General features: G+C 43.6%; 2 protein-coding genes across 2 annotated transcripts; one reads left to right on the top strand and one right to left on the bottom strand.

Annotated features, from left to right (window-relative positions):
* The first annotated feature begins 588 nt into the window (after window positions 1-588).
* On the top strand, window positions 589-19,459 carry LOC311251023 (transmembrane protein 150A-like). Its single transcript, XM_084343282.1, has 8 exons — window positions 589-1,311; window positions 2,336-2,409; window positions 5,440-5,487; window positions 7,137-7,223; window positions 8,914-8,981; window positions 12,624-12,751; window positions 17,249-17,426; window positions 18,476-19,459. Exons 2-8 carry the CDS (start codon window positions 2,345-2,347, stop codon window positions 18,730-18,732), a joined length of 831 nt encoding a protein of 276 aa, XP_084199408.1. The 5' UTR covers window positions 589-1,311; window positions 2,336-2,344; the 3' UTR covers window positions 18,733-19,459.
* A 537-nt stretch (window positions 19,460-19,996) lies between these two features.
* On the bottom strand, window positions 19,997-25,930 carry LOC311251021 (S-adenosylmethionine synthase-like). The gene is made up of 9 exons (XM_084343280.1): window positions 25,718-25,930; window positions 24,453-24,530; window positions 24,065-24,187; window positions 23,596-23,708; window positions 23,352-23,495; window positions 22,470-22,685; window positions 22,083-22,265; window positions 21,256-21,389; window positions 19,997-21,155 (listed from the first exon to the last, which is right to left on the bottom strand). Exons 1-9 carry the CDS (start codon window positions 25,806-25,808, stop codon window positions 21,053-21,055), a joined length of 1,185 nt encoding a protein of 394 aa, XP_084199406.1. The 5' UTR covers window positions 25,809-25,930; the 3' UTR covers window positions 19,997-21,052.
* Window positions 25,931-26,295: the final 365 nt, after the last annotated feature.

A 26,295-nucleotide genomic window follows, 5' to 3' on the forward strand; every position in this document is an offset into this window, starting at 1 on the left:
TCGTCGAAGGTGTAAATAAGGTCTTTCAAATCAATCTGGGATCTTCTAGGGACTTAGATTACATCAGAATCCATTTTTATACTTTTTTCTGTTGTTTTTTAAGTTTTAAAACAAGTCTCCATCTACTTCAGTTGTTTATGAGAATGCTGCAACAATGTTTTGGTGTGAAATGTTTTGTGGACAACCAAAAAATCCCATAAAATGGCTTCTTACAGCTCGTCCGGCGTAATCCAAGTCTTTGGATCCCAAATTAAGTTGGAAAAACATTATTTACACTTTCTTAAGATGAAATCTTCCCTGTAGCTGCTCAGCTAAGAGCGTTAGGACGTTAGCAAATGTTTGATTTTTTCCTTCACCTGACTGTTGATTAACTGAATTAAAGTCATTTTTGAGTGAACTTTTCCTTTTAACTTCAGAATTTGAGTAACGCAGGCTAAATTTCCTCCACTTTAACGTGCTAACTCTAACACACGATAGACACAAAGTCTTTAAAATCAGTCATTTAAACGACTTAATCCAGCTCAACATGGTTTTCACTCATCAGACATTACACGGGCCCCATCCGCCTCTGCCAACTGGGACACGGGCGCTTACAGGGAGCACTTGAACGCATCACATCCGCTTTCTTGGAAATAACTTGTGATCACTTTTGAGGAAAAATGAAAAGAAAAACATAATATTTAATATCTGAGTCATTCACTCCGGGGTCCGAGCAACGTGATGTGTAATCACTCTGCCAAACGGTTGTGAAACGTGTTTCCAGGAAATAGACGGAGACCGAAAAGACAGGAAAACAGGACAACAACAAAAAAAAAAATCACCTGCGGCGGAAAAATCACATCTCAGAGCTGAAGAGAAGTTCCTACAACTCTGCTGCAGAGTTTATAACAACACGTGAGCACGTAAAAATGATAAAACTGACAATTTATCAACGTGAAAATGAAGTTTGAACGACTCAAAACGGTTAAAAGTGCGTTTTAAAGCAGGAAAAACACGCGAGTGAAGACAGGGAGGAGTTTACAGTGACTGACTCCAGCTGCTGCCTCCACCTCACCTCACATCACAACAGCCCGGCTGCAGACACACACACACAGGACTGACTGACTGAGGGATGAATGAACAGACATGATGTCTTCCTGCTGCTGGAGATAAACCTGCATCACATCTGACCCGGGTTGTTAACAATGAGAGCAGCAGCAGCAGCTCAGACAGAGCAGCTCACACAGCAGCACACTTTCTACAACTTCTCAGCGAGCCTGGAGGAGCTGAGATGAAGAGCTGAGTCCGAGGCTTTCCCCTGAAGAACAAGAGGTGAGAGCAGACTGAGTCACTGTGCTGTGTTTGTGCATGAAGCAGGGTTAGTAGATGTGAAATACGTGCATTTAAAGGGAGGACAGGTAGAGAGGAGCAGCTTAAAATCAACTTTATGTAACTTTTCACCTCAAAATAACAGCTTCAGACTCAATTCGATGGCTCGGTGTCTTTATTTTCAGCCAGGTTTTAAGTTGCATTTGTTATCGTAATTCAAAGTGAGTTTAATCGACATAAAATGACATGTTAAAATACCGAATAAACGCACAGGATGCTCAGGAAAGTGTCCACATCCTTTCCTCTTTCTTCTGCTCTGATTAGTCGACTTGATTAAAAGTACAGATTAGATCTAGGAGACAACATCTGAGTCACTTCACTGTGTTTCTCCTGAGGTGGTGTTAGTAAATGTGAAACACTTGCATTTAAAGGGAGGGCAGGTGAAAAGGAGCAGCAGGAAAAAGAGTGTAGAGAGTATTTCAAGAAGTCGCCAGCAACTTTTCTGTCCTAGAAATAATACTTTTTTTAATGTCCGATGTAACTAATGTTCAGCTGGAACCTCTTCTGACGAGTTGGATCTGAAGCAAGTGTAACTAAAATACTAAACAGTCATTTCAAGCTCTTCATTTTTAGGGACCGGATGTTTCTCTGGGATTTATGTGATTGTAAATCTTTGCTCTTTTTTCTTTTGGGACGAAACAAACTATTTAAGGACCTCAACTCGACTTAAAGTCAAATGTTTTTGTCAGTTTTACTTTCTTTTATTAACTAAACTAAACTGAATCTGCCAGCACTCCTTTATTACCTCATCTTGAGGCCCTCTCTTGTGATTACACATCTCTATAATGTTTCCCCTCAACACTGATTCAACCTGAGCTAATGTGCTGGAAAAGTTGTATAGGAAGATAAAAGTTCTCCTTGTCGAGAGTAAAATTCAAATTATAGTCATGTCCCCAGGACAGAGTGGAGATTCTGGTTTTGACGGCCTCGTCAGAGTCCTTCACGTCTCTGTGGTTTCTCTCTCCAGGTGGTCGTCATGTCTCTGTGGATGATCCTCCCTGTCAGCCTGCCAGTCTTCACCATCACTGGAATATGGGTCGTGTAAGTACCTCGCAGTGAACAAACACCAACATTTGCTGTCTTTTCAGGTTTTTTCCTCCACATTTGTAGAGAAACTAGGTAGTTTAACGTGTCGCAACTCAAGAGTCCACTCGTCTGTACGTCAACCTGGTTACACAGGCCACCTGTTATCCCCGCAGCGACCGCCTCGACCTCGGCTGACTGTGCAAAGTTCATGAATGTAAAACAGTTTCCTATTTTGGGAAAAGCGAGCGGCGACTGGCTGTTTGCTCTGCGATTGTTGTCGGAAAAGTGTCATCCTTGAAATTCCTCTCAGCTCGTCCTCTGAAGCGGCTGCTTTCATGGTGGAAATGAGGAATCGGAGCTGTTGGTTGCGTTCAGAGGCGACAGGTGGTGAGATGTGAGACGTGCTGCGGCGTCGCTGTGGAGGAATCACCAACGGCTTCTGTCACAGTCTGAAGCGAAACAAGCGTTGAAAGTAATCCGACACAAGGATTCAGGGGAGACGTGTTTGAAAACATCCTAATTTTTGGAAATATGGACACCGCTGTCATGCCTGTGTGCTGAATATGTAGCCTGAGCAAGCAGTCTTAGCATCTGTACTTGTACTGGAGGGGAGGATGTGTGGGCCTTTGCCACCTCTGATCTTAACTCAGTCTTGTGACTAGAAGCTCGGATATTTTCGGCCTCTGCTGCATCAGATGTCACCAGTTTTTTGCAGACGGTCCGATAAGAAAAATAGTGTTCCTCCACCTCCTCGTCGCCCTCATGTACTCTGTATGTCTCGTGTAACTCCACTGTGTGCACTCAGGGGAAGTATAAAGATCAGCACGGTCGTGATTTAATCGTGTACACAAATAAAGCTTTGTGTTGCTCTGCATCAAGAATCAGATAGTAGACTAAAACTTTCCCCTGGAGGCTCACTATTAGATTTCGGGTCATTAGTTTTCAGGGGAATCTCAAAGAACAGCAACAAACCACAGTTGTGGTCAGATGCTTTGCTGTGCAGTGGTCTGAGTACAGTCTGCTCGCCTCACCTTCACCTCTTCACTGAGCGTCTCTTTGTCTCTCTTCCTTTCTCTCCTCGGTGTGACTTCGGATTGACACAGCCTCCTTTTGTAAGAAGCCCGTTCACACCTTCGCAAAGTGGGCGCAAAGAATGTTTCACACCGGGTCTCCAAAGCCTGTCCCTGTCAGAGACGGGTCTGTAATCCCCCCCTCGTTTTAACAGACCTGTTGTTCTTCAGACACGTCGACACCTGTCTGCTCGTGCCTTTGAACGCTCCGTCGAAAGTGACCCGGAGACAGAAGAAGAGCATGCACTGATGTTTGTAGAGTTTTCACAGGAAAGAACGGAGGTAAAAATAGAAACTAAAATGCTTTGATACCCTCAGAAACACTTCAGTTGTTTGAGTAAAGACAAGTCAGCTATCAGCCCGGAGCGTCCCCTGGCTCTCAGAGATCAATGGAAACGCTCCAACCATCACGTGTCTAATTTTAGTTTTTGCACAGTAACGTTTGTCAGCAGCTTCCTTTGTTGATTCCTGTGTATCTTATCTGCCGCACAGTGCGTCTTTGTGTGCTCGTCAAGTTTTCTCTTGATGCGTTCAAGTGTCAGATTAGAGTTTGTTGACGTGAAGCTGCGGTTAAAAGACGAATCGGAGGCTCGAGGCCGAGAGTCTCCAGTCAGGCTACCTTTGTACTGCAGCACGGACGCTAACATGCTCACGATGACAATGCTAACATGCTGATATTTAGCAGGTACAATGTTTATGTGGTGTTAGCATGCTAATTTGCTAGTTAGCATTCAATAACAGAAGAGTAATGTCATAGATTGTCATGAAGCACTGGAAAAATTGAAATTACAAAAGGAGGAAGGGTCATTACGTCACCTAATCTCGCTTTGGTGCCAGACTGGTGTCGGCTGTATTGAAGTCTATGAGGAGATGCATGGAGAAACGCACTAAAACCCAACGTACTGTGTCTTCTGATGAAGAAATGCCTCCAGAAAATGAAAGAGCAGACTTCAGAGAGCAGGTTAACCACTGATTTTTGCTCCAAATGATTGACGGCGCTGATAATATTGTGATCAAACGAGGGCAGGTCTGAGCAAATATCACCGATGAGACTGCAATTAACAGGAGCGTTCAAAATTATGGGGGCGAACAATGTGTCGACAGAAAAAAATCAGTGGTTAACCCGCTCTCTGAAGTGTCTCCTTTCGTTTCCTGGAGGCATTTCTTCATCAGAAGTCAGACGAGGTAGATGAGTTGGAGGTAAAGTCAGACTGTCACCGCAGGACACCAGGGGGAATCTAAAATTCAATGTTGACCTCGTATTTTTAGTCTGAGTCGACTTATTTTCCTTTAAATAAACACAAACATTCAGCTCTCAGTCACAGTTTAGTTTGGTGGAGGCGACACAGCTACTTCAGGAAACAATCCTGGGTTTAAAGTAGACCTTTCACAGTGTTAACCGCGTGTTAGGACGGCGAACTGTAGAGATGTGTCAGTCTCGACCAAAGTGTTGCACACACCAACAACTTGAACGTCTCCTGCTCTCAGCCAGAGTGCTAAAATCTAATTCACAGTGTGTTTGTGTGTGTTTGGGTGTAATGAATGATCTCAGGCTTGCAGCCAGGCTGTGTGTGTGTGTGTGTGTGTGTGTGTGTGTGTGTGTGTGTGTGTGTGTGTGTGTGTGTGTGTGTGTGTTGAGGTGGTTATTGTGTAGTTGACAGGTTAAAATACAGCCAGCAGCTCATGCGTACATGTATGACGAAGACGAGCGGGAAGAAACACTGTGTTTTTAATTCATGTGTCACGAAACATGTCGTACTGTGTGTGACGGTGCTTTCAAGGGCTTCATTTTCTTTGAGTAAAACAGAACTTTTGTCATCGTGACGCTCGTTTATTATCCGTCCAGCAGCCGTGTTTCGTGAGTGTAACTTAGATTACGTCCTGACCGTATCACAGTGGAGACAGCGTCTTCTGTGTTTCATGTCTTGTTCAGCTCTCTCACCACTGATTCTCTTCTTCTTCCCTAATCTTACAGATATGCGATGGCCCTGTACAACCAGCACGTCTGCCCCGTGCATAACTGGTACAGCACACACACACACACACACACACACATCTATCAACCATCCACCTCACTGCACAGAACATCATGTCTCTCCTTTAACATATTATGATGCCTGCTCTTATCATGATGACCCACAGGCAGAAGCTTCATCCTCTCAGCCCATCGGATCAGCAGAACATGTTCATATCAGGGTGCCAGTACTTAATTTTAAAGCATTTATGGACTGATACTGATGACGTGCCAATTTTTAATCGCACGTCCCTGGTTTTAACGCAGCAAACTCATTTTCTTATGTTCTAATTTTTCTGTTTCTGCATTCACGTCACTGTTTTTTCCAAAAGCTCGTCTCCCTCGTCCACGTTTGAACAGGAAGCCGGCGTTTTATATTGATTTAAGCTGCAGAAAAGCTCAGTTTCTGGTTCTGAGTTCAGTGGGCCGAGGGCCAAAGCAGAGAGCAAAAACATGCTTTTTTTCCAAAGTAGTGTGGAGTTACTCTCTGCGCTCCTGTTAATGTGCACAAAACTCCCAAAGCAAAACTCGGTCACCGATTGTGAATAACTCGCAAATGCCTGCAGGGGAAAACTGTGAGAAACGTGTGAGTAAAAACACTTTCTCAGCTGCTGTGTTTGTGCAGTATGATTTCAGGAGAAGCTCATTCACAGCGAGCTTATTTTGGGCTTATTTTCTCAGCCCCTCCACCTCCTGACAGGTCTGTCAGCCTTAATTCAAACATAACGAGGCATTAGACGGAGGAGGGACGGAGGGACGGAGATAGGGAGTGGACATTAAGAAAATAAAGTGCTGTAAATGTTGACACAAGACGGGAACGTGTTAAGAAAGAGAGTGTGTGAGGAGGATTTTGGTTTAAGACAAATAGTGCAAACAGACGGAGGAATTTAAAGTTGTGTCAGAGCTGCAGCTGGATTTATGTCTGATATCGACCGACTTCTGAGGAATGTGAAACATAAACATGATGTATACCACCTGAGTGTTACCTTCCCAGCTGGTACAAGAAACATAAATACACATAAAGTGCGCTGAACAAACGGCTGCAACGCTAATTTTGTTCACCAGTTTGTCTAAACCAGGGCTGCCCAGCCAGATGTTCTCCGCTCTAAGAGGGAAAGCTTGTGCAGGAAGTCAGTAGATTAATCATAACAATACAATAGTGCTTGTTTTTGGCCAGTGGTTGTCCATTAAGTTTTGGAAAAATGGTAAACACCCCTAGTTTAAATCCACGTTCCCCTTTTGTCAGGATGCTGATTAAACAGCAGGATGTTTGCATCCGTGTACCTTTTTATTGCGAAGAGCCTAAAGCACACCTGTGCAATGATCATGCTTAAAGTGGAAAACCTTTATCTCAGTTTGGTCTTCACATTAGCACACGCAGTGAAGCATTTAACTTTATCATTTAAGAGAGATTTAACTCAAGAATATTTTGGGTTAATTTTCTACCGTCGTGTGCGTAAGTCTCCACACATGATGCTCCAGATGTGTCAAACATTAACAGAGTATGAACACTTACTTTAGATTTATTCAACCTGAGACTTTGAGCCACTTTAAGATGCGTTTTAGTGATTTTAAGCGATGTCAACTTTTAAATGGTATTATCCTTCAGTATCTGCAGACTGAAGTGAGTGTTTGCATGTTCATGTGTGTGTTTCCAGGCTTTATAATGAGTCCTGTGAGGAGCCTCTTCCACTGCAGAGGGGTCCCGTCCTGTGCTGCACGCTGGACAACATCCCACTCATCAGGTCAGTGATCTCGCCTCTGCAGAGCATTTTAATCATTTTGTGAACTGCTGCTGTGTGTTTGCCTGTTACGTAACGATCGCCGTGGTCTGCTTCCTGAACGTGATCATCAGTAACCTAAACAATGGCACGGTGTTGATTTTGAGTCGCCGCCATCGTTGCGGTTTCTAGAAACCCTCTGAAACTCGAACTCGACTGTCCACGGAGATCGAATGCTGCGGTCTGTGGTTTCCTCCGGGCGTTTTTATTTGCTCTGCTCAGTCTGGATTCATTTCTGCTTCTTTTAAAAAATTCTCTTTGTTGAAATACTAAATCAAAACAGCAAATAGAAAAAACATAAAGCATGCCAGTGGAGATTGTGTTTTACTTGGAAGTGCAGCCTGTGATCAGTGAAAAACTTTGTCCTGGGCACGAGAGACTCAAGGACAAAAATGTGAAATATAAGACAGTTAAATATTGTGCGTGCACCCCTTTATAATAATGTCTGAAAAAACACCCTGGTCACTTTTACGTAAAAGTCCCTGCTACATCAGAAAAAAGTACAAAAGCAGTCCGTATGAGTGGCCTATATTGGTTTCTATTTACTGTATTATAAGTTTTACATGTTTACTGTCAATGAAATGTTGTCAGGGTTTGTACAGTGATGCTGCGACAAACTGACACTTTTTACAAGGAAAGAAACAACTTAACGTTTTGAATCTAATGCCGAATTTACAAGAAGACGTGAATGATTGAGAATGTGCTGTATCCGTTTGGCAAAGTTGGTAAAGTTTCTCTTCACTCAACAACAACTCTAAAATTTGCATATTTTCAAAGGGAGTCTGGTGACATTGCTGTTGCAAGTTCAATGGTTGGATCAGTTGAAACTGAGTGTATTCGAAAACATCTGCTGCAACATTTGCAGGTTAAGATAAGATAAGGAACATTCAGACATTCAGATGTGATGATGAAGGCCGCCACAGCTTCCTGGAAATGTTTGGTTTACGTACCTTGAAAGTACTTAAAGTGCTTGAATTTCACTCTCTGCTGACAGATGAAGCCGGCGATGTTACGTACTCATAATAACCCACTGCTTTTGATCATTAACACTCAAATGATAGACAGTTTGGACAATCATGATCAGTCAGATGAATGTATTGTGCTTCTTCTCTAGTTGCTCCGTCTTCAGATAATCTCTCTGATAGTCGGTGAGCAGCTGCTCTGCACAGTTTGTTGTCAGATGAGTCCACACTTGCCCGGCTGAGGCTCTGAGTCGCAGGGGGGAGGTCGACCTCCTCACCTCGACAGGAAGAAGAGCTTTTGTTGTGTGCAGTGGATCCTTCAGCGCTCTTTGAAATGTCACCACACTGAGTCGAGAAATGTAAACAAGAATCGACGAACGAGAGGTTTGTGTTGCTGTGGAGGCGACTGAAGATCACGTCTTCAGTTTGAGTTTATCGTGATTTTTCTGACTGACAGAAAAAAGACCTCGACCTCCCTGCAGGACTTTCCATTTATAGACGGTCGTTTCTCTGCTTTCCAGGGAAAAATGTTGGCGTGCTTTTAATACCGCAGAGTGAGAACACATGTAAGGCCACGCTGCCATTTCTGGATCCTCCGTGGAGGTCATGGATGTGATCTGAACTTGACTGAACTTGCACTTTGGCCGGACGACGCTAACGACCCCCTCCTCTCCTCTCTGTTTTCTCCGCAGTAAATGTGGAACTCTACCGCCTGAAAGCTGCTTTTTCAGCCTCATCTGCAGCACCGGATCCTTCATGGGTGAGTATCAACACAGCAGCCTTCAGACGGAGAACATACCCACCTACACACACGTTTAGCCAACATGCAGCTCCGGGTTGAACGAGGCTCTGTGCACTCAGAACTGTCAGGCTTGTTTTCTCAGCTGTAGCGGCTCCAGCCAAGTCTCTGTTACCCAGAATCCACTGCCAGGTCCCCCCCGCCCCCACCACCTCTGAGGGGAAAATGTACTGGATGCCATGAATGGCGCATTTTTAAACCTCAGGAGCGTTCACCTTCTGACCGAGCGGGCAACTACTCCTTAAAAAACCTTCTGTAAACCATTTATTTTGGGTGTTTGACTCTTGCCCTGTGTGCACTGTGGCCCATATTTACTTTTTTTCTCTATGTGCTTTATGAAAGTTTCGCTCCAGGTGTTTACCGTAGTAGGCGTTGCTCAACTTAGATGTTTTAACTTGGAAACTGACCTTCATTCCAGAATATTAATTTCCAAAGAGGAAAGAGTCGTCCCGGTGAACTTAACCCTGATTTTCTGCCAGATTTTGCAGCCAAATATCAGCTAACAGTCGTGTCATGCTCAAACAGAGCTAGTTCGAGAGACGTGTTGTCAAACCAGGAGTGTTTATAATTAATACTTCAGGACAGCAACGCCCAGGTCAAGAGACAACCGTCAAAGAGACGGAGGAGGAGATGCTAAATGTTTAAATGCAGGGATGAACGGGCACGTTTCTGTCAGGGCTGCAAGATTACATAAAATCTGATAATTAAAAGATAAGACATGGGTCAGGAGAGGTCAAGAAGCCATTACAAACACACTGGCAGCTTATTTTCCTGCTCTACAGTTACTATAGAGAACAGTGATGGAGCTTTTCCTTGATGTTATTCCAGTTTCTCTCCGTGAGTTAATGTTCAGTCCTCGTCTCTGCCTCTGTTGCTAGTTTGCGAGGTCAGAGACCGATTTAATGTCGGCGTCTCCGTCACACTCAACTCTGCGTATTACGTTGCAGTAAATGGTTAAACCTTGACGTGAGCGTCCCGACCCGACTGAGGCTGTGCTGTTTTTGTCCTCTCTTCAAACACGGGGTGAATTTATTTGACCTCTCACCGGGGCACACCTGCTTCTTCAGACTTTCCTCAGAAAATGTTGGAATTCAAGGGACGTTTAACGAGCCCATTAACCTGTCGCAGCTCCGGGTTTACTCTGTGTCTGCTGTATATCTTGAACCCAGCGAGCGTCCTGCCGCTCTTCACGACTTCAAGTAACCAAGACACAAGTTTCAGCATTTAGTCATAACTCTAAGGAATGTTGCACAATCTCATTTTTGTATAAAAGCACTTTCTACTTCTGTCAGTAAGACTCATTAGTTACTGTTGGGAGGTAATTTGGCAGACTTGTGTTGTTTGGCCGCGCTGTGCAGCAATCTGTCAAAATGTTCACATTTTTGAACGGCGTACAGCAGCGAGAACGAGAGCCGAGCGGTGTCGACAGGCGGGGATGTCGTCAACTCCCAGGAGACCTGCTGGTTCCTCTGAAGGGCCAAGAGTCAGGTCAGATAGTAAAGGAGAAAGTTAAAATAAATGAGGCTTCAGATAACAATTATTTTCAGGAGAATTTTACCTAAAAAGTCAGAAAAATAGTGTTAAAAAAGAAATGTGTTCAGTTAACACTCATATTTAACAAAGAAATGCAGCACATTTGAGAGACAGTCCCCTGAGCCTCAGCTGTGCTCTGTTTAGTGCTGATTATCATATGTTAGCATGCTGAGGTGATCATTTTAAACACTATACTGCTAAACATGTTTGTCATTAGCTGTGTATACATGGACAATATCTCATCAATCTGACTGAAATCATTATGATGAAAGATTCCAGTTTAACTGTTTACATAGATGCAAAAAGCTTTTAATCTGAATATAATTTTAATGACGTGCAAAGTGGTTCTGCCGGCTCTGACGTGTCCAATCTGCCTGAAATATAACAGAAGAAGGTCTTTTTCTCAACTGTATTGACAATATTTCAGTTTATTCACGGTCTGTCGATGCACTTTTTATGTTTATAGACCTAACGTTAGCTAATGTTGTGACATTAGTGTCAGCTGGCAAGATTGAATTTACCAGTGATGCTGCTGACGAGTTAAATCCATTAATTCATCTACACGTCCGTCTGGATCGGAACCACTTTTGAAAACTTGTCCAGCGGCTCTCGATTTGGTTTGGTGGATTCCAGCTTTGGTCCTTTTGCAAACACTTGTTTGGGTAACTTGTTGTTTCGAGCCTTTCAATAATCTTTAACTCCTATAAGATGTCCAACAAATTAGTTGTATCGGCCACAGACCTGTTGTTGTTTCCCATGTTTTTGTGCCTCCTGCAGCCACGTCCCGATGATGTTCCCCGCGTGGTTCCAGCATGTGCAGAGAGAATTTTCTTTTCAGAATAAGTGTTTACATGCTTAATATTTTCCTTTTCATCAGAATATCAAAGGTTTACACAACCCCTCTCAATCTGAAGCTATCGTGAGCATGCTGCCATTAGCATTTGTGTCTCACATGGCTGTAGACTCATTGTCTTTGTTCGAAGCTGTTGTAAGCGATCGATTAATGATCACAACAGTCGTGTGCCGATCGACCAATGAGGTGAATAGTTTCAGCTCTGAACTGAAGTGACTGTGCTGGCGCGTCTTAAGAAATCTCCCCAACATCAAAAGCTTTTCCCGTTATTTTATCGCGCTCTCACAAACAATACTCAGCTTGTGTTTGTGAGGCGGTTTGTTTAACTCGGAGGTGTGGTGTCGAGCGGAGATCAGAAAGTCTGCGAAACGCTCAGATAACCAGAACCCAAACACGAGGAGTCTGATCTCAGCGTCCGCCCGATCATCAAAAACTCGACCACTGTGTTCACGGCTGGATCGACAACACGGACGCGAAAACAGCCGCTCTGTGCAGTTTGCAGCAGCGACGGGCGCCAGATGTGAACGGCATGAGAATCAGATGGAGGAGAGGACGAGCAGTGTGAGGCTGCTTTGATGAAAGCAGATTAATAAACAGACGCGAGGAATCTGCTCACACTGACATCTGCAGCGTCGCCGCTAAATGTTGCAGCTCGCCGTTGCTTTGATGGAGCGGCACCGTCCTCGTGGAAGAAGGAGAGCAAAGGTCTCGCCAGCGAATTTGTTACATTTGCTGCATTTATGCCTCCGAGCGGCAGCAGACGTCCGCAGGTTTTCTGCTGTTTGTTTATCTTTGTTTATCTTAACTGAGCCCCTTGAAACCGAAGCCCCTCTGTACACCTTTTAGTTTACCCGTTTTATTTCATTGAGAGGTTGTAAAAGCATATTTCAGTTTCATTACCGCCTGAAGAGGCACTTTTTGATTACTATCCCAGTATTTGGCAGTCCCTGTAAATGTATATCTGTTTTGTTTATATTAATGTGGGATGCAGCTGGTTTGTAAGCATTTAACTGCCAGTACCGCCACAAACAGCCCTGAGTTGTGTGCCTCTGAAAGAAACTCCTGACTCTTACGTGTTTTTATTCTGTCTAGAATTAAAAAGACCTTTACCAAGAGCAGAAAGTAGGAACAAAAACAAACTATAAACGTGAAGTACAGTTAGTAGTGTGGACACAGTGTGATGAAACATGTCGTCCTCTCTTCATCTGCTCCTCCAGTGATGCTGATCGGTCTGCTGCGTTACGCTCACGTCATCGAGAAGCACCAGAACTGCGTCCTCAACACGGCCGGCCTCTCCACCGCCTGGATCTGCGCCGCCGGTCTCATCATGGTGGGAAACTTCCAGGTAATCACTCTCTGTTCGGAGTCATTGATCGGGCGATCACTGGGAAGCTTCAGGACTTTGTCTTGACGGTATTGGTTTAGAGGGGGGTCATCAGCTGACACACATGGCACAAGAACAACAGTGACAGTACAGATGTGTCATCAGGTTGACCTTTACTCTGAGGAATCAATCAGGAGTGAGAATAGCAACACAGTCTTTGTTCTTTAAATCTGTCTCTTAACTTTACACCTACATTGTCTTTATATTCCAACTTTACGCTCATGCTCTGCTTAGGTTTGAGCGCACTTGTTCAGGATTAGGAAAACATCACGGTTTGGCTGAAAATACCCGTTTTGGTCGCCACGATCTCAGATGGAGAAGGTCCGAAGGAGAAGGTGATATGCCACATTTGGTGCAAATGTCGACCTCGGCTGTATCTGTGGTTTGTTAACATTTGCCGGCGACTGGCTGGGTTTGCAAACCTGAGTCCAAGTGGTGCTCTGAAAGAGGAGCACTGTGCTGGTCTCTGGGTCTCACTTTGAAGCTGCCATGTGTCGTCTAGTGTTCGTACATAATGGACACTAGAAGGTGGCAGAGTGCGTACAGTACACAATGCACAGAGAGACTCACAGGTCGTTCCAGCCCTGGAGCTTAATCTGGTCCCTGATGACTTATTTTTAATAGAAATCTGTTTGGTGTCATTACAGATAATACAATCAAAGTTAGAGAGAACGAGAAAATTGGGATTATGAAACTAAAATGTCCCAAAGGACGGGTGACGAAAATAAAATGCGTTGGCTTACTTTACTTAACACTGAATGTCCTGTTCAAAGTTGAAGGACACAATACGAAACCTTAAGAAAATAAATTAAGAGATCGATTACGTAAAAACGATCAAATGAATGAATAAACAGAAAAAAAGTTACATAATTTCTTACATCATTTCCAAACAGCGTGTACCCACGGAGGCAGATCGTTATCTCGCTGCTGCATTGTGTTGTGGATCACAATAACTTTGTTTGAAACCGAGGCGGATGTTTGATCCTGCAGGTGAAGCCGAGTCACAGTCAGCAGGGCTGCTTCTGATCACAAAAATTGAAATATGTAAAAAAAAATATCAATCCAGCTCTGTCTAGTAGAGTTACTGTGTTCACGCTGCTCAGAGCTCGCTGCTTAGATGAGACTTTACATGATTTATGGGTCAGTGTCATGGCAACTGGCGGCGGAGGGTCTCCGTGGCCTCTGTGTAGCATAAACAGTGTGGAGGTAACAGTGACACATGCTGCTCCTCTCTAACCAGCAGACACACAGATACCATGAGCTAAAGTCTGCTGCAGGTCAGAATCATCTCAGAGAAACATGGACCTCTTACTGTAACACCTGCTCACTCACTGAGTAATTTACTGTCAGGCTCAGTTGCACTGTGGGTAATGTAGTCAGCTGGTTTTGGACTGACTCATTATGGACAGTTTCAAAACAACTGATTGCATCGATACAGCAGAACCAGAGATATCTCCTTCTTTATTACTCCCTGCCTTCTTCATTTTCATAACCTGACGACTGCATTACCCACAATGCAACTCAGTGACTGCGTGACATCACTGGAGACAATTGATCAGATTACATGCAGATTCCTCAGGAGCCACAAAAGACCTGCAAACACACTAAGAGTTGGTGGCGTAACCCTTTAAAAATCAACTGGATTATGTCACCCTCGTCTTGAAGGCAGGTTCTGATCCGATCGCAGGTCTGTGACGCCTCTGCTGGTTGAATAACGCTCCGCGGCTGCTGAGCCTCTCTGATGTGTTCTCCCCTGCAGTCTCTCAGCACTTTGTAGACCGTCCAAGCACATCTCTTTTGATGTCGTGTTTGTTCTGTGTGACGGCCTCTCCGCGGTGGTACGATCTCAAGAACAAGATGATTCGGCCGCGTGTCGTGTGTCAGAACACAGTTCGGTTTGAGGAGGCGTTCTTCTGAAAAGAAGCTCGGTGTGATCGGGTCATCTTTTGTGCTGGATTGTAACCGCACTGGTTTGAAATAACTGTTAGAAACAGGCAGATTTACAGCAGAGGAGAGCTGCGGCACGTGTACTTACAGGTACAAACTGTACTCACAGGCTGACACCTGCTCACATCCAGTCCACCGCTGAGAGTTTTCACGGCCTCAGGTGCTGAACATGAGTTAACTGAGGGGTTTTAACAGGAATGTAACTCAGCATCTGACTCTGACACTGACACACATGTGTTTAGACACGTGCAGTGGTGCAAAGACACTGAGTGCATATAACGTATTTCTGTTTATTTTATATTTCACTACATTTACCTTTCTTGACAGCTATCGTGACTTAAAAGATGGTTGCAAAATGTCCAAACGGTCGCTGTGAGTGAAGGGTGGTTTGCTGCCACGAGCATCCCCTCCTCCACCTGATAAGAAAGTCAGCTCATGTACATGTAATCTAAACATGATATGATACTAACTGTAGAAATAATGAGACGGTACGTGTGAACTTATTCTGCGGCTGGCCTGAGCTTCCTGCTGTGGCTGAAGAACGAATTAAAGCAGTTGAATACTTCTTCCACCGCTGGACACACGTGTCTGTGTAACGTTACATCCATCAGACTTGTTTTGGATGTGAGTGCTAATACTCGGGCACGTGTGTGTTGCTGTCAGAGGTCAGTGTTGGAGTGTGTTTGAAGCAGCCGTCTCAGATTCCTCCAGCTCTGTTTCCACATGTCTGGGCCCCTCTAACTACATCACGGTGCACACACTGAACAGTTCATCCTCAGGGTCCATCATCCAACTCACCCACCAGTGTTTAAGGGTGGTCCTGTTCTGCTTTCTGATTGGCTGCAGGGCCTACCTCCCTGTCTGTGCTCAGCCTTACATAATGAACCTCAGTGTTCTCCTCAGAGTAAACATGGCAGCTGTGTTTGAGGGGTGATGGACTGTATGAACGTGACACCACATCTGCTAAATGATAAATATCCACTCGTACACGAGGGGGCCGCTGTTTACATGTCGGGGATGACCTGTTGATGTTGAGTCACAGTTTTAGGAAATCATGAATGAGTTTGCCAGAGAGACACACTGTTTCATATCAAGTATGTTTTGGTCTCTTCAGTAGTTATATTGATTATTTGACCACACAAGTGGTTTGAAGGATAAATTATCTTACTGGAGTCAATAAAATGACTTTTCTTGAATTAAAAGTCCACTGTGTAGGATTCAGAGGATGAAATGGATTATAATATTCGTAACTATTCAAACTACACTGTTAACAAACAGCAAGTTTTCACAGTAAACTGCCGTAATCATGCTTTTGTAACGCATGATGGGTCATTATTAAGCGTCGCCAGTTGGTCTAGAAATGGTACGTTAGGAGGAAATACTGCAATTACAGCAAAATACACTAATGTAGCAATACAATATTGTAGTTGTGCAACAATGTACACATGCTAAGACGCTAACAACGGGCTCACAGACCTTCAAGTGGTCCAACCAGGTACACATGCTAACAGGCTAACTGGCTAGCAAGCAATATTGTTGGGTTAACGTGAAATATTAAAAATGTAGTATTACTGTTAACTGTACATTTGTATATTTATTATAACTACAGATCATTTGTACAGTATCATAATCTCATTTTACATCAAAATACTGTATTTTCATTGTAACTGTAACTGTGCTGAGTTACTGTAGAAGCACAATATATATTCTACATATCATCTCTATTACAATAAAATAATTAGAGCATACTACTGTGAATGGACTTTAATTGTAATCCTGCAATTTACTGTAAAATTACAGCAAATTTCTGCAATTTTGTGCTTTCAAATTGTACTTTCAGTTGTTTTTTGTTGAACCAGCAGACAGCAGATTGTACATTTGCACTTTGTCTCTCATCCCTTTAATTACACACTTAAACAGCTGTGATTTCTCCCACAATGCACCTCTGTCGTCCATGTTCAGGATGCATCATCAGCTGCTGTATTTTAAAATGCGTGTGTGTAGGATGCAGGAACTTTATACAACATTATGAATGGAGAAACACTTCCTGTGTATGTGAGGCTGAAGCCGGAGATGTCACAGTACCTTTTATCAAACCGACTTCACGTCTCTCACGTGTCAGAGGTGGAAATAGAGATGATTTTGTTGTAAATTGGTATCATTACAGTTTTTCCCCTCCTCTTCCTCTCTCCTCATCTTGTACTGTGCTGGAGCAGATCGTCCTGTCCTGTGATCGTCTTTGTCAGACGATCATCCACAGCGCCACTGTTACCTCACTGTGTTTTTATTTTATCTAACCCTTTTTGTTTTGAGAAAGAGGTCAGCGCATCTGGACCCGAGCAACATTCAGAGACAGCTCATGTGAGACTTGGTTAAAGATGATAAAAATGGTATTTGAGATTCAGCAGCTGGAATATCTGACTTTGATTCAGCTCATTCTTTCAAACAGCATTTGATTAACAGCAACATTTCAAGTGTTTCTTGTGTGTGTGTTTTTTTTTTTTGTCCCAGGTGGATTTTGCTAAAGTGCTGCACTACGTTGGAGCTGGCGTGGCCTTCCCCTCCAGCATGCTGTTTGTGTGTCTGCAGTCGGCTCTGACCTACAGACTGGCCAAAACCCAGGAGGAGTACCGGATAGGTCACGTCCGAGTGGGGATGACCCTGCTGGCTCTGATCGCCCTGGTGCTCAGTATCCTGCCAACGTGAAGCTGCTAGTGTCGTACTTTTATAAACGGGGTCCGTTCAAAGTCGTGAAATATTTAAAATAAAACGATCCCACTGTTCTCTTTATGAGCAAGAATTAAATAATCATGATCAAAACATACAATCAAATTTAATATAACCAGCTGGTGAAATAACCAATATGACAATATACATCTACTGCATCGGGCATAAAGTAATTCTGTAAACTTTATCTTTCATCGTAAAGGCCTCGATATCTGAACATTTTTGGTTTAGGTTCCCTGAAAGTTCTTGAAAAGTGCTTGAATTTTACTCTTTGAAAGCCGTACGAACCCTGAAAACAGTCTCCTAAAATATTTTTGATATTTTTCTCTCTTGTTTTGTGAGTTTTAAGCCGTAAGATCCATTAAAATATGACTTCATAAAGAAGACAGATACAGACAGAGTAACTCTCTGAACTTTGAAGTGATCCAACATCTGCTTTTATAAAAGGTACGGGGGGACACCAGTGTGTGATCTCGGCTGTGACTTTGTTGGCCGTCCAAACTCCTGTGATGCTCTGCCGTCCTTCCAGCATGTTCAGGTGTTATCAGTGTAAACTGTGTCACATCGCCCCCTGCTGGAGAAAATACACTTTTACATCCCTCTGTGAGAGTCGAGCATGACTAAAAACAAACCTCCAACCTTGGGACTTTTGGACTTTTGGACTTTTGTACAGGACTGCAGCAAATAATTACTTCCATTATGGATTAATCGGATGAGTATTTTCTCCATTGGTTGTTCTGCCAATCAACTAATTTGTTAATCAAGTTAAGTTATCGGTTATTATATAAATAACAAAAACAATAAACAACAGAGGCTGCAAAGAGAAAGGCCAGGATACTCATAAATCAGTACTTGAGAGAATGTACTTAGTTACATTTCACCACTGACAACATCAGAAATGAAGAACTAGTTGTCCTCCGTACAGATGTTTTGGATTCACGAGTAGTGTTTGGTGTCTCGCCGCCTCTCTCCTGCTGTGCAGCCATTGTTCTCCTTAACTCTGATCCCCAGGTGGAGTCTTCTTCTGCCAGGAGAGCTTCGCCCTGCAGCACGCCTCCGCCATCTTTGAGTGGATCTACTGCATGCTCATCATGATCTTCTACGGGACGTTCGCCTTCGAGTTCGGGGGCATGTCGGGGGACACTCTGATGGTCCTGTCCCGAGGGGGAGGCGTGTCGAGCTTCTCCGTCTCCGACCACAAGACGGAGGTGGGCGTTGGCTCCAACCACCGCCAGCCGGAGAGCTTCTCGATGCTGAACCGAGCGTAAAGCATCGCTGGAGGTCAAAGGGGCAACACACGGAGACACTAGAGTGGAGTGTGTCGCCTGGACGCTGCAGATCCTCACGCTCACTGTTGCACACAGCCGTGACCAAAGACTGACAGACGTTTGCACAGCAACGTAGCTGGAAGTGCCTTTTTTTTCTGAACACAAAGGCAGCAGAGAGACGCACATGTGCACACACACACGCACGCAGTCCTCTGTTTGTTTTAATCCTCCTAATGAAACAATCACTCTCTGAATTCCTGTCGTTTTTATCAGATCCAGCGTCCTCAGAAGTCACTCCTCGCTGAGCTGAGAGCTCGGACACTGAGCTCATTATTGTTTTCTACTCAGGAAGTTTTGTTACATAACCGGCTCTCACTCTTTACCCCACGTGTAGGTGAAGGTTTCCAAAAAAATGTTCTGACAATAGATGAAAGTTACTCGGTGCCAAAGATAATACGTTCCTTTAAACGTGGTTTTAAAAAATGTCTGTCGGACCAACTAACTTAAGCTGTCCTGTGATTCGAGTTATAATAGTCTCTTATTGCTCAGAGAAGCTCTGTTGTATATTTTTGTTGTATCATTCAGCTCACTGCCAAAAACTTTCTGTCACTGCTCTCAGACAGTTTTAATGGGACCAAGTTATCCAGTAAGGAGGGATGTTGTCATGCTGTATTTGATCATATACAGAAAAACCTTTATAAGAAAATAAAGTATGCAGAAAACAAAACGATTAAGAGGATTTTCTTGATTTGTGTTTTTTATTCGAAGGGTTATCGGTAAATTCAAGGCCTGGCACATGTACTGCAACTCTTTGAGTGATTATGCAGAAGGTCTGAAGTTTGCAACTTTTGCGGTAACATACGCCACCTGATTCAGCACCTTCCGACCGCGACCTCTCCCCCAAGATGAAGAAGGAGCTCGGTGGTCACCATTTCGATGTTTTCGCTGCTGTGGACAGGTTTCTGGAGCTCCAAGATGCCGACTTCGACAGAGAAAGGATGTTTGCTCCACGACAGCTCGAGTAAGTGTGTAAATGTAAGATTGGACCATGTTGAAAAATAAATGTGCCAGGTTTTCTGGAGTTGACTCTTTCCCCCTGAATGCAGCTTTGAAGAAAAATAATTCATGTCTTTAGTCAAAATGTTTTATTGTTCAAAAATCATATTTACAGACTTTTCCCGGACTAATGACACAGAATGAGATATGATCACTTATAGATGATAAATACAAGGTAACAGACATTAACTGTTTCTGTCTACTGTCTATCTCATCTTTGCTCTGCAGATGTTTGCATGTGTTGATAAAATTCACTCTGTTCCCGGTCAAATATTATAAAACCTAAGAAACGGCAAACAACAACCGTATGTAAACATGAGAATACAGGTTTATGATACAGGTTTGTGCATTGATTTCCTACTGAAACTCTAAAATCTAGTCAGACTTCAAGCTGAATGTAGTAATTATAAGATCAGAGAGGCTTCAAGTAGAAGAAGAAGGCTTCAGATGATCCAGTGTAATACTGAAAGCTCCACTTACTCCGCCTGCAGACTGCTAAATATTATACAAAAATAAATGTTAGGAAAGCATTCAGGATTCACGAGTTATCGACATACTAAGATACTTCTTTGGGACGTTGCCAGCAGCCAGCTATCTGTTATATAAAAGTACTGACAGTATGTTAAAGTTAGCAAAACAAACTTCTTTGGGATATTTGCTGTATGTCTTTTGTGATCTTTGTTTTGGAGTCATTTTGCGAAGTCTCTGCAGGTGTTTGATGAAATTAATGTTTTAATACCAAATAATATAAAACAACAGTTTTCTCTTGAACACAGACGTTGGTGAAAAAAACAACAAATTAGTAGATTTAAGGTAAAACATCAAGACAGCTAAAAAAAAAAGGACACTTTAGATCATCCAAAGTAAAACCTAAACCTGCACTCGCTCTAGGGTATTAATCATATAAAAATACTGACAGTGATAACAAAAATGTCTCTCGAGACATTAAAATGGTATTAAAATATTCTCCGCCAGTTTAAGTATGAAACAAATAAAGGTCACGTGACCTTACACTGAATCTATGAGACCAAAATACCAAATATCTCATGTTTCAGGATCATACTGACGAGCTTTGAGTCATAAATTACAGATGAAATGTCTTTACAGCGTCCATCTGCACCACCCTGACCCATCAACACACCCTCCAGCTGCCTTTCTCTTACTGGGTTACAGAAGCACGAGGGGGGAAGCTATCTATACAGCACACACACACTCACACACACACACACACACACACACACACTCTCACGCACACGCATACACTCTAGAAGTTGAGGTTTTTGGGGACCTCCCAGGGAAAGTCCTTCCTGCCGAAGTGTCCGTAGCAGGCCGTCTTCTGGTAGATCGGTCTCTTCAGGTCCAGGTCTCTGCAGCACAATCAACCATGAAAATAAATGAACATGTCCCACAGCGATCATATTACATGCAACAAGAAAGCAGCTGCAGTATCATGAGCGTAACGCTGACCTGACGATGACGCCGGGCCTCAGGTCGAAGTTTCTCTTGACGATCTGCAGCAGCTCCTTCTCGCTCCTCTGAGAGGAGCCGTAGGTGAACAGAGAGATGGACAGAGGGTGTGCGACTCCGATCGCATATGCCACCTGAAATAAAACCAGGAGAGAGTTTCATCTTCAGCTGTGACAATGATTTTTATTTTAGACTCTGTTAAAGGGTGTTATAAAGCCTTCTGTGGCTCCAGAGGAAGCTGCATTGCCTCCAGTGATGTCACTAAGTTGCATTGTGGGAAATGTAGGCAGCAGGTTGTGGACAGTTGGAAAATAAATGATCAAAATCGAAATAGGAGAACAAGAGATATCACCTGGTTTATGCCTTTCATTCTTCTTCCTCCACAAAGCCGGGCGCCTAAATTACCCACAATGCAACTTAGCCTCTGAGCGACATCACATGAGAGATGTAAAATAATATAAAGTAATGCAATATATATAAAATTAAAAAGGGGAAAGAAGATCCACACTGAACATCGCAGCTAACTTTTTATTATGATTTTAGGTTTTTTGGTTTGTTGGTTTCCTGTTTTATTTTGAAGTTATATCCTCACTTCCTGTCTTTGTGTTTTCTGTGTACATCTGTGTCTCGTTAGTTAATCATCCCCCTGTGCATCTTCTTCTGTTTTGCTTTTTGCTCTTGGATTACTTTTGTTTTGTTGCTCATATTTTGGATTTTGAATTTGGGTTCTTCTTTCCCTTTTTACGTAACTGACACTTATATATTTTAGATGTGTTTGCTGATGATCTGTATATTTTGTAAAGATTAATCTGTAACGTTGATCTGACCTGCACCAGCACCCTCCTGCACAGTTTGGCCTTCACCAGAGACTTTGCCACCCAGCGGGCAGCGTATGCAGCCGAGCGGTCCACCTTGGTGTAGTCTTTCCCAGAGAAAGCTCCGCCCCCGTGAGCCCCCCAACCTCCGTATGTGTCGACGATGATCTTCCTGCCCGTCACTCCGGCATCGCCCTGACGGAGAATCACACAAACATTCAGATTTCCATCAAATAATCAACTATCAAACTTGTAGACGGGTCATTTTCTGTGAGTCCTCGTAAAACACATAAGAAGGAACAGCATCATTAAGAATCTACAGGTGTTTCTGAACCTTTGACGTCTTCATCCTTTAGTTAAAGGACATTCACTGTTACCCCAACACCTTGAGACGTTTACCTGTGGTCCACCGATGACGAAGCGTCCGCTGGGCTGCAGGTGGTAGATGGTGTTCTCGTCCAGGTACCTTGCGGGGACCGCGGCCTTGATGACCTCCTTCAGGACCTTCTTCTGCTCGTCCAGGCTCACGTAGTCGTCGTGCTGCACTGAGATGACCACAGAGTGAACCCTCTTTGGGATCACAGCACCGTTGTCCTGGGTGTAATGAACCGTCACCTGAAGGAGAGATGGTGGAGGAGAAGTCCAGTGTGTTTACTGTAAATATGTAAGTGATTTTCAACTGTATTACAACAAACTTCCTCTTTTCTCGTTTGGTCTTTTGCAGATGAGGGACCCCGAGTCTTGATGTGTTAAGTGAGCTCAAAGGACCAATATGTTTAAACTGTTAGGGGGGTTCCTGGAAAGACCTCTCCCGGCTCAGATGTTACATACCAGCTGTGCGCTCTGCTGGTAAGCACATTTTAGAGGTCACTATCACTGTCACGCCGTCACGTGATCAACTGGAAATACATCAAGAAATACTGACTTTAATCGACTCATTGCAAACCACCATATCTGTCAATTTAAAGACGTTTTGATCCATATTTATTTCTAAAAATTAATGGAGCGATGCCAGCGAGCTACGTCAGGCAGGCAACTTGAGCTACACTGACGGACACTTGACATGCCCCACTCTCAGCTCTCTCCGCGGGGAGTGATGAGGTCGGAGCCTGGACGCCAAACTCAAACCATGTTCTGCTGCTCTAATAAACATTTCAAACATGAGTCATCTGACTGAAATATAAATATTTACAGCTCCAAAAAAGTTTGGACACATTAATATTTAATGTTTTACCTCTGAAATGTAAGAAGTGATTTTCATGTCTGACAGTAAAATCCCACCTGTGTCTTGGAGTCCGGTCGGAGCCAGGGGATGGTCCCGTTACGTCTCAGTTCGGCCATCTTGGCGTTGAGTTTGTGGGCGAGAACGACGGTGAGCGGCATGAACTCTTCAGTCTCATCGGTGGCGTATCCAAACATCAGACCCTGTCAGGACACATCGAGCAGGATTGAAAAGTGATACATAATGCTGTCTCTTTGTCTGTCTTTTTGAGCATTTCTGTGATTAACAACATCAATTTGTGACCTGGTCTCCAGCTCCGATGTCACTCTCCATACGATCGACGTGAACTCCCTGAGCGATATCGGGCGACTGCTGCTCGAGGGCCACCAGCACGTTACAGGTCTTATAATCAAAACCTGGACACACACAGAAGGAGATGAGGAGGAGACAGCAAAGAAGAATTAACTCATTAACTCTCGACTGATATCATGTTGTTTGGTTCATGTATATGCAGGAGATGAAGGTGAAGGTGACTTGGTTATTACAGCCAACACGGCTAGACTCTCCATCATTGATCGTGGCGACCAAAACAGGTATTTTAAACCAAACCATGATGTTTTCTGAACTTTAAACAAGTGTTTTTTTGTGCCCAAACCTAACCAGAGCATGAGCACAGCGTTGCAACAAGAAAGAAATGGAAAATTAAAATGAAACAAACAAAGAATCGTACTTGGCTAAAGTTTATTTTAGTAATTGATTGGGTTCCTCTCACCTTTGTCCGAGCTGTCGTAGCCGATGTCTCTGATGGTTTCTCTCACCACCCTCTGGTAGTCCACGTTGGCTCGGGATGTGATCTCCCCACAGAGCAGCACCATGCCCGTCTTACACACCGTCTCTGTTTCAACACACAGAAGAGGACCTTATCCGACCTGGGTAAGTCAGAATCCGACTGGGTGCTCACAGTGTTTGTTCCTGACTGGTTGAATCCTAACGGACTCCTGAAGAGATCTAAATTAAAGGCATCGAGTAGATCTTCCTGCTCTTTTTTCTTTTATTCATTTATTTTTGGGGGGCAAAAAGGCAAATGAGGACGTTAGCTACAGCACGTCACTTTGTTAAACTTTTCTTTCACAGGCTGATGAGGTGAGGTTCCCACTCACCACAGGCCACCTTAGCGTCAGGATCCTGCCTCAGGTGAGCGTCCAGCACAGCGTCACTGATCTGGTCGCAGATTTTATCTGGAAAACAAGATTCACATCATTCTGTGGATCAGTCTGCATGTTTCCTCGTGTGACCTTCTGCTGCTCGTCACATTCCTCATCTGGGCAGAGCCTGAAATACCAGATCAGATTTCTCCTCTCCACTACTGTACACATCATTCCTGCTCGGAGCTGCGGCCCTATGAATAGATCTGGCATCGGTTGATGCGCACCAGTGTGACACGGTACACTGTAACTGAGCGACACACTCATTCATCAGCTACTGCACTGAAGCACGTTAACGCTTTATTTCTTTTACTGACAGTCCGCTACGTTTCACAAAGTAAATATCCTGTGTAAGTGAAGAAAATCAGCCAGTAGAGAAACATTACGATGTATTTGCATTGCAGAAATGAGTATTTACACGTCACATCACACATGCAGTGCGACAAAGTCCACTGAGACTCGTGGTATCAGCATTTATTAACAGATTACATGCACATAAATAAATATTAACTGCACAGGTGTTTGGGGACGTATCTGCTTAACTGCTGCATAACTTAAATATTTCCTCTCGCCTGCAGTAGACAGCGATGTTTTTGTTGCCATATTTTGTTTCCAGATGTGTAAATCCTAATCCACATGTGAAACAACGCCAATCACATATGAATGTATATAATTCACATTTGAAAATATTCAGTTCACACGTGACATTTTATTTTCGTTTTAGTTAACAAGTAAAAATATATTAAACGCACATAATAATCATGATTTTTCACATTTTAATTTCACATGTGACATTTTTTTTAAGTGAAAACTCAGGAGACAACTTCAAATCTATCACTCAACATAAGTTCAGTTAACTTATACTTTTAAAAGCTTTAGAAGAAACAATGTTGAAATGATTTAAAGCTGCAGGGTTCAACCTGCTCTGAAATCTAAGCCTCACATGCAGCTGCAGTGACATTTTTCTCTTTGCTACTATGTTGAAAAATGTGTAGATATATGTCTGTAAAGTTCAGGATTTCACAGTTGCATCCAAAAATACAGATAACACCCTAAACCTGAGCGGTGTGGCCCCTCAAACTACTGTTTCTGGTACGCTGCCTCCATGCAGCGCTCAGGATTCTGCACATTCCTCGAAGTCATCAATGATCAGTGAAACATAAAAGTGTTGAACACATGAAAACCACCACTGCTCACGGAGAGGGGAGTCCTCTACTCACCAGGGTGTCCCTCTCCCACAGACTCAGAGGTAAACATGAAGGACCCGTCCAGAGGAGCATGCTCATAGGTGCTGTCCACCGTCCCGTTCATTTTGTCCTCTCTGAGCTGATGGAGACAGCAGGGGTGATGGTGTCCTCGTGTTTGTTATCAGTCAACAGCATGGGAAAGATGGACAGAGTGTGTGTGTCTGCAGTCTGATCTCACAGTCCCAAGGCTGCAGCCGGGTAACTCTGTGCTATATAAGGCAAAGATAACATACACTCCTGCACACACACACACACACACACACACACACACATGGGGGAGGGTGCCATGTGAACCAGTGGGTCAGACCATTCAGAGAGGAGAGAGGGGAGGGTGGGATTCCTGTTTTTTTTTATTCTTCTTAGAGACACTTTGTTTTTACTGCTCCTCTGCTGAGGGCTCCCAGTTTGTCAGAACGTGGACTCTTCAAACTCGCAGCCCTCTGATGGTCACACTGCTCGTCTTGAATCATGCAGCAGAGCGCTGAGTTTCTTTGAAGCGCCTCATTCATGCCTGCTCTTTGTTTCTTTGTACCTGGGGGCCCCTGAGGTCT

This window comes from Pagrus pagrus, assembly GCF_965226575.1.
Source record: "Pagrus pagrus genome assembly, chromosome: 21".
NCBI classification, from domain to species: Eukaryota; Metazoa; Chordata; class Actinopteri; order Spariformes; family Sparidae; genus Pagrus; species Pagrus pagrus.